The sequence below is a fragment of the Botryllus schlosseri genome, chromosome 9 (genome assembly GCF_051294905.1).
Source record: "Botryllus schlosseri isolate E-star chromosome 9, Bs_hap1, whole genome shotgun sequence".
NCBI classification, from domain to species: Eukaryota; Metazoa; Chordata; class Ascidiacea; order Stolidobranchia; family Styelidae; genus Botryllus; species Botryllus schlosseri.
In genome coordinates, this window is record NC_137244.1 from 104,189 (window position 1) to 114,697 (window position 10,509).

Sequence of the window (10,509 nt, forward strand, 5' to 3'; positions counted from 1 at the left end):
TGACAATACCATCAAAGTCATGATAACCCATAAGCGACCCATAATAATCAATCGGTGCTGCGGCAGAATAGCCGCGGAAAACCATGATGACTCACCGCTGTGAAAATCGTTACTAGATTTCATGTAAACGATGCCTGTAACGAATCTTCGAACCACGGACCATCGCTTCTCATGTAGATGTTGGCCATCAAACTGACAGAACATTTTGAGCTTCATTTCAGAGATAAAACTAGCTGCCAGAAATTCCTGCATGCTTTGATGACAGAAGAAGAAAGTAAAGTCGCCTTCCATCAAGCGACGGCTGAGCATGTTAGTGCCAGGAACTTTCGTCATCAAATCTTGTACTTCGTCCGCGGAAAGTTTAAAGTGATCAAGATCTGTCTTGTAGAATACGACTCGCCCCTCTTCCATTCCTCCAAACGCCATTGCTTTCAATTTGTTGATAATCGAGAGGATTTCCTTATGGTTTCGGATATTTTCTACACTCTGTAAGACTAACATGATTCTGCTGTACAGTTCTGTCACGGTAGACGGAGGAGGTCTATCTGGATCAATTCCCATCACCACTGCTATCAAAATCAGGAAAACCGGGACCGATACTAGTTGCAATAATCGCGGTGACATAATTTCAATTCTCTTCCAGAGATGCTGCCCGTTCTTACAGAGCAGAAAAGTGAACAGTTTATAAGCGTCCTGGAGTGTGAGGCCATTAAGTGTGATGATATCTTCCGGACGTGCGTCCGCTGGTAACTCGGAGACTTTGAACTCACGTGACGAGACAATGATTTTGACGTGACGAAGGATTTTGCGGGATAAGATGTTGTACATGATGATCGCAGAGCTCGCTTTCTGATACGGTTTTATGTTTCGGAAGCCACTCTCCTCAAAATCCCACGTCATTTGATCAAGCCCGTCAAAAATGATAATTGCTTCACTTTGATTCTCGACCAGCCATTCGAAAGCTTTTTCCTCTTCAGATTCATTTTTGAAGAGACCGTCGAATAGAAACTTGGATGTTTTTATACTGTTCTCTTCTACCATGTTCTTTAATTCAATGTAATATATCATTTTTCGTTTTAGTTGGGAAGGAGCGCGTTCACCTTTTTCATTCACAGTGGAAATTTCAAGCGCTTTTCGAGCAATTCTACGCATTAGAGTAGTTTTGCCCGATCCCGCGGATGCTACGACAGCAGTGTAACCCACTTCATCGCGTGGACGTAATTCCTCTGTTTTGGATATCGATTCCATTAACTCTTCGATTGTGATCCATTTACCGTCGTCGCCTTGTTGGCTGTGAAACCCGATTTCCTCTATCAATTCACTTTGCGAACTTCTTATAATTTCACGAGAGGTTTGGGCAGCTGAAAGATTTTCTTCGCGAAAACGGCCTTTATAGTAGTCGGCAACTTTGACTTTTTTCATCTGCGGGAACACTTCGAAGTCTGGTTCACAAAGCATTTCATTCTTAAAGTCTTCCGTAATCCCGTCAGCCGTTTCTTGTTCAGTATGATGGTTTATAACCCCTATCAATCTCCTGTAGTTTACGTCTGCAGAAACAAGAGTTCGGGTTATGAATCAAAATGTTGTCAAAATTGTAATGTTAGGTAAAATAATTGTCAACATTGTCTATGAAGTTAAATTTTTATGGCAAACTGCATTTCGTTGGTGTCGCAGAGAGGTGTGCATCGTCTGTACTGGCGGCCTATTTATATAATAAATCCTAAACTTTCTACAGCAAGAATTTGACTTCTGCTGGTTGGAATTGAGACAAATTTGGTGTTTTAGCACACCTAACAATTTCATCCCGTAGCCAGTGAAATTTCATTTTTCTACTGCTTTAAACTAAACTAAACCATAACTTTAGTACTAATGAAGCAATCTTTCTGAAATTTCGACACAAGGTGCTATGTTCAACATTCAAACTTTGGTGAAAATTTGGTGAAATTTGGTCAACGTTTTTTGACTTTCATCCGATTTTATGATTTTTTAAACTATTGTTTTTGGAATCTTTTTCTAGCAAAATTATTTGGTGAAATTTTTTTTTGTGCTTATAATAGATTCAAATTACCCCAAATTTTCGAATAAAACTCTTTTTTTAAACAAGGGTTATTCTCTGGAAATAACATTTAAAAATTGAAAAAATAAATGAAATTGTTTGGACGTTGATTGGACGATTTTTACTGCCTCAAAAATGATTCATAAACTTTCAAGGCATGTAAAATAGAAAATTTTGAGAAAAAGCCAGTTTAATTTCGGAACATGTAAAAGTCACATTATCACGCTGAAAATCCAAAATTTCACACAGTTGATAGTCTAAAAAGCGCCAGGATGCTATATTTCCTCCTGTATTGCCATGTATACTGCTTTTGAAAGCCTTGTCCATTCGTTCACAGTTCTGAATGAGTAGATTTCCATTTATTGACTTCCCATTTCCCCCCTTGATTTCCCACGTTTTGCAATAGTCGCTCAATAGTCGACCATAAAGCGGTGAATGGCTCGAACAAAATCCGATTCCGTGGTCAATTGCATGTCTTGACAAATGCCATGACACATTAAATGACACTGTGATAGATGTGACAATCCAATACAGCCTCTAACAGTGATCAATATCAGCTTTGATTGGCAAAAAACAGTCACCAAACCCAGTCACTGAGAACCACTTTGTGGCACATAGGTGCATCCAATCATGATAATACTTGGGTATATGAAGGATGACATCTAATACAACATATATCAACGATAATAAAAACTTTTGATTTTTTTCAATTTCTTGGGTAGCTTAGAGTGAACATTTAACACCCAGCTAAGTCAATTCTATTTACCAGCTCATCTACAAGTTCACAGGAGAAAATGGATTCCGTGGCGAGGTTTCAATCCCTTAATTTGGACAGATTTGGGTAAAACATCACAGATTTCTATTTCAAACGTCTGTTAACTAATTAGCCGAGTCTGAAAACTTCAAATACAAAATGTTTTTGTATATTCATATTGAAATGAACCCGAATATTTTCGGCTGACACTCGTCAGGGGTAATCGTCAGCAACTAGTAGAGAATTGGAAAGAACATTGTATATCAACAATCGTATCACAAAATATGACGTCACCAGCATGAAAGAGAGAGCGTTCAATGTACTATTTTTAGGTGGTACACGAACTCCTTTTGTTGACAGAGTTTTGGTTGGTGTATTTTGATAAAAGTTGATTCCAAGGCACACAAATGGAATTGTGAGCGGCCTCGCCCTACGATTCGAAATCGGTCGTCTCGATAATTATTGGCACAAATCGGATTATCCAACAGATGTTTGCCGATGGCAGAATTAATGGCCTTTGATTGATCAGCATCAATTTTAAGTGGATGAGTTAAGGGTGAGCTTTTCGCTGAGCGAGTTCTGATAAATCTGGGGACATGTTGGTTTATGCGGTCCTGCAGACGTCTTGACGTTCTTCCCACGTAGCCACAATCACAGTGGCACCTATATTCGTACACTACATTACTTTGTTGAAGTGCAGGAAGCATGTCTTTGCGTGTTGAAGGGAGCAGTTGTGTTGTTGTATAAATCACATTGGTTTTGACCGTGTCGTAACACTTACTGACAGCAGAAATCAATTGTTTTTCAAAGCGGGTGGAAATGGGGCCAATCCACGGTAGATGGATATAAACATCTTTTATTTTTCGTGCGGTGGGCTCTGTTCGTTTTTCTGCGTTGAATTGCGTTAATTTCCTCTCCATGCCGCGGCTGATGACGTGTTCAGGGTAACCGTTATCCAGTAAGATTTTTCGGATGTGGTCAAGTTCTAAACTCAGTTTGTTATCCGAACATATCATCAACGCTCTATGCACGAGTGTGCCTATGAGGTAATTGCGTTAATTTCCTCTCCATGCCGCGGCTGATGACGTGTTCAGGGTAACCGTTATCCAGTAAGATTTTTCGGATGTGGTCAAGTTCTAAACTCAGTTTGTTATCCGAACATATCATCAACGCTCTATGCACGAGTGTGCCTATGAGGTAATTGCGATAATTTCCTCTCCATGCCGCGGCTGATGACGTGTTCAGGGTAACCGTTATCCAGTAAGATTTTTCGGATGTGGTCAAGTTCTAAACTCAGTTTGTTATCCGAACATATCATCAACGCTCTATGCACGAGTGTGCCTATGAGGTAATTGCGTTAATTTCCTCTCCATGCCGCGGCTGATGACGTGTTCAGGGTAACCGTTATCCAGTAAGATTTTTTGGATGTGGTCAAGTTCTAAACTCAGTTTGTTATCCGAACATATCATCAACGCTCTATGCACGAGTGTGCCTATGAGGTAATTGCGATAATTTCCTCTCCATGCCGCGGCTGATGACGTGTTCAGGGTAACCGTTATCCAGTAAGATTTTTCGGATGTGGTCAAGTTCTAAACTCAGTTTGTTATCCGAACATATCATCAACGCTCTATGCACGAGTGTGCCTATGAGGTAATTGCGTTAATTTCCTCTCCATGCCGCGGCTGATGACGTGTTCAGGGTAACCGTTATCCAGTAAGATTTTTCGGATGTGGTCAAGTTCTAAACTCAGTTTGTTATCCGAACATATCATCAACGCTCTATGCACGAGTGTGCCTATGAGGTAATTGCGTTAATTTCCTCTCCATGCCGCGGCTGATGACGTGTTCAGGGTAACCGTTATCCAGTAAGATTTTTCGGATGTGGTCAAGTTCTAAACTCAGTTTGTTATCCGAACATATCATCAACGCTCTATGCACGAGTGTGCCTATGAGGTAATTGCGTTAATTTCCTCTCCATGCCGCGGCTGATGACGTGTTCAGGGTAACCGTTATCCAGTAAGATTTTTCGGATGTGGTCAAGTTCTAAACTCAGTTTGTTATCCGAACATATCATCAACGCTCTATGCACGAGTGTGCCTATGAGGTAATTGCGTTAATTTCCTCTCCATGCCGCGGCTGATGACGAGTTCAGGGTAACCGTTATCCAGTAAGATTTTTTTACTAGTTGCTGACGATTACCCCTGACGAGTGTCAGCCGAAAATATTCGGGTTCATTTCAATATGAATATACTATTTAACTGTATATTGAAGTTCTGTACCTCCAAGAAGCTCTTCAAAATGTTTTGGTAACATTTCAGAGTCATAGCGTAATTGAACTTACTACTGCAACTGCCTTAGAATTTTCGTTGCAAGTTTGCGTCAATTTTCGTTACATGACGACTGAAAAAGAAAAGGTTCACAAATATCTGGGATGAATTTCTGGTGCACAACAGCCTCTCATTTTAAGCAAATATTGTTTAGGCGCCATTTCAGGAGTATTCGACTTCTACATTTAGAAACTTTTGTGCGCAAGGTATGTCACAAGAAAACATTGATGGCACAGAACTCTGAGAGGACTTTTATCGGTTCGAAGTCCCCCAGTATGCAATATATGTACGGTAATTGAAATGCGGCAGTGAATAGCAAAATGGTCTAACACCGCTTCTTTATCCCATTTCCATTCCATGTTAGCAGATTAAGTTATTTTGCGAACAGACCACTCATCCTAATCGGCAATGCCACAGATGCGGAATACATATGTATAGAATGTGAAAATCGTTTCGGGAAATATATCATGACGAATTGCTGATAAGCAACTCAAATCAGCAAAGTATTTTGTGCGCAACACAGTAGGTTTAGACTTCGCATTGATTGAAATTGCTTGAAACGCTGATGGTGGTGCGAGGTTCCACACCTGAATGAGTTGTTCATTTAACTGCAGAGATATAGCTCATTGATGAACATTTTCCTGGACATCATGTATTTTCTTACAACAACCATACATACGACAGTGCGAACGGGAAAATATTCAAATGAACTCACCTTCACGGCGTGATGTACCTTGATCAAGCACCACTTCGAGTTTAGCATGGTCTTTCATTGTAAAGTGCACATCGCCACAGGTTCCTTGAATGAATGCGGCTAGGGTGGATTTTAATTATTATTAGGATACAGAAAATACCAAATATGGCAAAATATTTAGCACTCTGCAGGCCTGCTACGTCTAAAGCAGAAAAGTTAGCTTTTTTGAGATGTCGTAAAACTGATAGACATTGCTGATGACAAGATATGCGGATGAACTGATGATGAATATGGTAGGCCTAATCAATAGTCATAGCTGTGATTTGCCATCGCATCGAAATGATGGTGTTAAAATCGTGATTATATATAAAATACACACGGTTTTGCATACTATATTCAAATATCTCCCTGCCAAGTATGAGCAAAACCATCCATTTTTACGCCATGCCGTAACAGACCTTTCAGTGCCAAGCAGCAAAGTATTGGTCCCAGTTTTACAGCAAATGTTAGGACTGACCAGGGCTCAACCAACAGAACCTGGCCAGTTTACCACGAAGTCATAAATTCGGGGGTAATATTCCTGCAGAACAGTGGTTCTGAACCATGGCTCCAGCAACCCTGCGTTTCGATTTGAATTCAAAAGGGTGCTGAAACTATTGGCAAAGCGATATGAGGGGGGTGGGCGTGAGGGGCGGTATCAGGGACATTGAAGAAAAATTGTGTCGCAGTAGTTGGTGTATTTCTAATGGAGACATATGAATTAAGATTATATATAATTATATAGTATAAGGCAGGGGTGTCAAACTCAAATCGCGTCGCGGGTCGAATTCAAACCTTCAAATCGCTCGCGGGCCGCACCAGTCAACTGAATCATAAATCATGCCCTATCTTTTCACTTGAATACATTGATAAATACGGTAGCATAATGTCCAATTCATAATTGGGTGGGTATGTCTGGATAACATTCTTTTCATTCGCTTTAAATAAAATCATCAAAAAGAATTCGTACCGCGAATTATGAGCACATTGTGTTGAAATCACGTAGGTTTACCGCAACAAAAATACTTCTAAGAATTTGATGTAAGCATATATATGTAAGCAAATATATGCGAGTAATCAATCCATCTGGAAGTACTAGCTTTTTAAAAGAACAACAACACATTGATTCAATGGCCTTTGCACCTAACAGGTGTAGCCTGTGTAGGCCTACATTGTACAATGCCCGCTGCTATAGCAATCAATGACATAATTTTGTTCACGTACAAACGGCAAACCAACTCAGCAGAGAATCGCGTGCTGTTGTGCAGTGCAGACTCTCGCTAATTGGCAACGTGCTTCTCGCGACTGGTAGCGGGTAACACTGACAATACAAAATACCGGCCATGATGGCTGAATGTCATTTGCAATTGAAACCAAACATGATTTCAAGCTTCATTTTGGCAGAGATATTTTTCAAGGCTTGTTGTACCTATGCATGATGAGCACCCCCTATTTTAGGACAAAAAAATCCGTAAAATTTTGCGCATTGTACATAAAAAAAACTACGGTATCCCATGTTTATAATATTTATCAAATAAATAGATAGCTAAGGATTCAGGATTTCCTTACCGGTAGCTTTGGTTGATGATGATGAAGGAGCATCACTGATATCAGAATCTTCATATTGACACCTTTCCGCCATGATAACTATCACATGATATTAAATAACAACCGCATCATACAATACTGAAAATCCAAAAAAAAAAAATTATGTTAAATCGTAAACTCCATATGCATGACACATAGAGACTCAAAAATAAGATTGGACTGTTCAAGTCAGCAACTGCAAACGGTCACAAATTCACAAGTCCTATCATCCATGTGAAGTTCGATTACCATTTAGTAACAAATCACATCAATCAACCATGCAAGAAGCAGTCAATTTTTATTATGTTCATGTATTTACCAGGAGTCCAACTCCAATCAAACAAGACCCAGGCCTAACAGTCGACAAATAAGCTTCTACTTCAGGAATAGGCCTACCGTAATTTTCAAACTATAGTATGTCCCTATGTATAATATGCACCCTTAAAATGGCATGCAAATTCTGGGAAAAGCCTGTACTCATGTATTGCACGCACCCTGCATTCACAGTATAGTTGTACTTAAGTAAAAGGTGTCATTCTGGTTTGCACGCTCGCTTCTAGCAAATTGGCAGCGCGTTACACTTATATTACGAATTACTGGGCATGATGGCCGAAAGTGATGCGCGATTGAAAAAAAAACATGAAGGTGTGATTTCCAAGTTTTTTGTCGAACGAGATTTTTTTTAAGGCTTGTTGTATCCATGTATAATACGCAGCTCCTACTTTAGGACGAAAAATCGGTAAATCTTGCGCATTATACATTGAAAATTACAATTCCAGTAGAATTTCATAATCCCTGGCATAATACTGTAACGGTACTTCAAAACCTATTATTCTCGAAGCAACTATACAATATCAGAGTACAGTTCTACATCAAAAACTGTTTTAGCGGGTATGATCCATGACTGGCAACCTGTCATTCTTCTCATGACTCCCTGTACCACTTGTGTCATTCATGTCAAGCCATACAGTTTAATTAAATCTTAAAATAGTTCGACCATTCCGAAGTGTAACTTACTTACCAGCCTGTCTGACGTTAATCAATTTAATTGGTTATACAAGGTTCTGGTTCAAACGAATCCGATAAAATCATAAAGCTCTGTTTGAGTAACGAATTACACTATGCAAAGATGCGTGAAAATAACACGAGTGTGTCAAGCAGACGATTACAAATGAGCCATTAAGCATCCAATCTGATCAGTAATTGTTGCAATGGGGTTAGCAGTTAACATTGAGTAGTTTACATCGCGGTAATCCTTTGCTGATTGTAACTGTGATGTGGGCTACATTACTGCAATTCTTGATTAAAGGTTACAACACCTTATTGGAAGAACGTCACTATTCAAAATTATAGGCATATATATTGTATCGTCGGTAGTAGGGAGAATTGGCCCATGGATCTTTGGGGACTTTGCGGGCAAGGAAGATCGCGAGGAAAATGACCAAAATCTCTTATGCAAGTGTTTTTATGTACTAAACTATCATTTGGAACTACGTAAAACAAGTTTCCTAAAAAATGTCCAAATCTGAACAACCCTAATATACAGCAACACCATGAAATTCGGCACTCCAATTAAAACTGGAATGAAATAAAATGTAACTTGTAAAGCCGATAATATTTAATTCAGAGAAAGATAACGTGCGTTAGCCTGTCTAATTGACAATAGCACAGATAACACGGTGACCCATTCTTCAAGAATCCTTGATCTAGCCGTTTGCCTACCTGTGTGTAGGACATCACACAACGATTAATTTCTAAATCATACCAGCACATCTAATACCTACCGATGTATGGCCCAATAAGAAGAGTTGAGCGGTTCACAAGTTCAAAGCTTGTCATTGAGACACTGTGCAATCCTTTGATTTGTCTATATTTATAGGATCTGTAAAACGTAACGCTGAGCCATTGTCCCTATACCAAAATATCGATCATGTATGCGCAGGATGTGCAATAATAACTTTTTTTTCAAATTTCACTGGCTATGACTACCTGAAAAAATTTTTGGATCATGGCAAATTTTGTACAATTGCAACCTGTTACAAGATCAGAAATATAAAGAATTATTTCTTTCTCTCAACAACATGAAATAGTTAGGTTGCCTAGAGGAACGCTCCACACGAGCTTTGGCTCCGATTTCAACCAGTGGAACCAAGTGTATTGTGGTAGAAAAATTTGGATTTGAAAAAACAGTACTAATAGACTCTAGGTCAGTGGATTCCAACGGGGGAGGAATTCCCCCCTTTGGGGGAATTTTGCAATTTTTAGGGAGGAATTCCACTTTAGAATTGCCACGGATTTCCCAAATTGTTCATGTCCGAACTGTCATGTAGTCAACTAGTTACATTCGAACGTATGCTCCTTATGCCTGTTTTTTGTTTGCTGAAAGTATGTTCGAATGCTATTTGAAATCTACTTTTCACATACAAATCCCCCCGTTTTTAAACTAGTTCATATTTTCTGCAATTTTGTAGGCCAGTGACGGCCCCAATCAAATGTATCCTAAGCGAGCAAATGTCGTGCCCAATCTATCACAACAAGGCCTCTAGTGAAAATATATATCTTATATTTTCAAGTCAACATTTTCAGACAGTGACAAAATATTCCAACCTCATCGATTCAAGTCAAAGAGATCGCTAGCCTTGCTTTATTTTTATTTAACAGCAACCTGATCGAAAAAAGACATGTTAAACTCGGTGCAATGTCGCCGAAGCGTAATGGGTTTACTAAATTTCAATGAGCTCTAACAGGGAGTCTCATCACGTGTACGTCATGTATCAATGCTTTAACCAAGTCCCGAGGCTCCAAGTCACAAATCAATCTCGCTTTCATAATTTTGACTAGAGTCAATTCGAATCACTTTCAATTCACCATTGAGACAAGTCCGAGTCCAAGTCACCGAGCACAGGGTAGAGTCTGAATCATGGTATTATGACTCGAGTCCGAGTCCATGTCACACTCAAGTCAACACTGTTTGGTGATATTGAATGATTTGCATTTGTGATATACTAATTTTCCTCACTTTGAGCAGTTTCTTGTAGCATTGTCAAGTACCA

The 10,509-nt window shown here is 39.4% G+C and overlaps 1 protein-coding gene across 2 annotated transcripts in view; it reads right to left on the reverse strand.

Annotated features, from left to right (window-relative positions):
• LOC145446992 (uncharacterized) overlaps positions 1-7,582 on the reverse strand; it is an 81,475-nt gene extending 73,893 nt beyond the window's left edge. For both annotated transcript variants that reach the window (XM_080325411.1, XM_080325410.1), the window contains exons 1-3: positions 7,439-7,582; positions 5,852-5,950; positions 96-1,547 (exon numbers count right to left, since the gene is read on the reverse strand). In XM_080325411.1, the coding sequence (XP_080181537.1) occupies positions 96-1,547; positions 5,852-5,950; positions 7,439-7,511 (1,624 nt within the window). In that variant the 5' untranslated portion in view covers positions 7,512-7,582. The remainder of the gene's footprint in view (positions 1-95; positions 1,548-5,851; positions 5,951-7,438) is intronic.
• Positions 7,583-10,509: the final 2,927 nt, after the last annotated feature.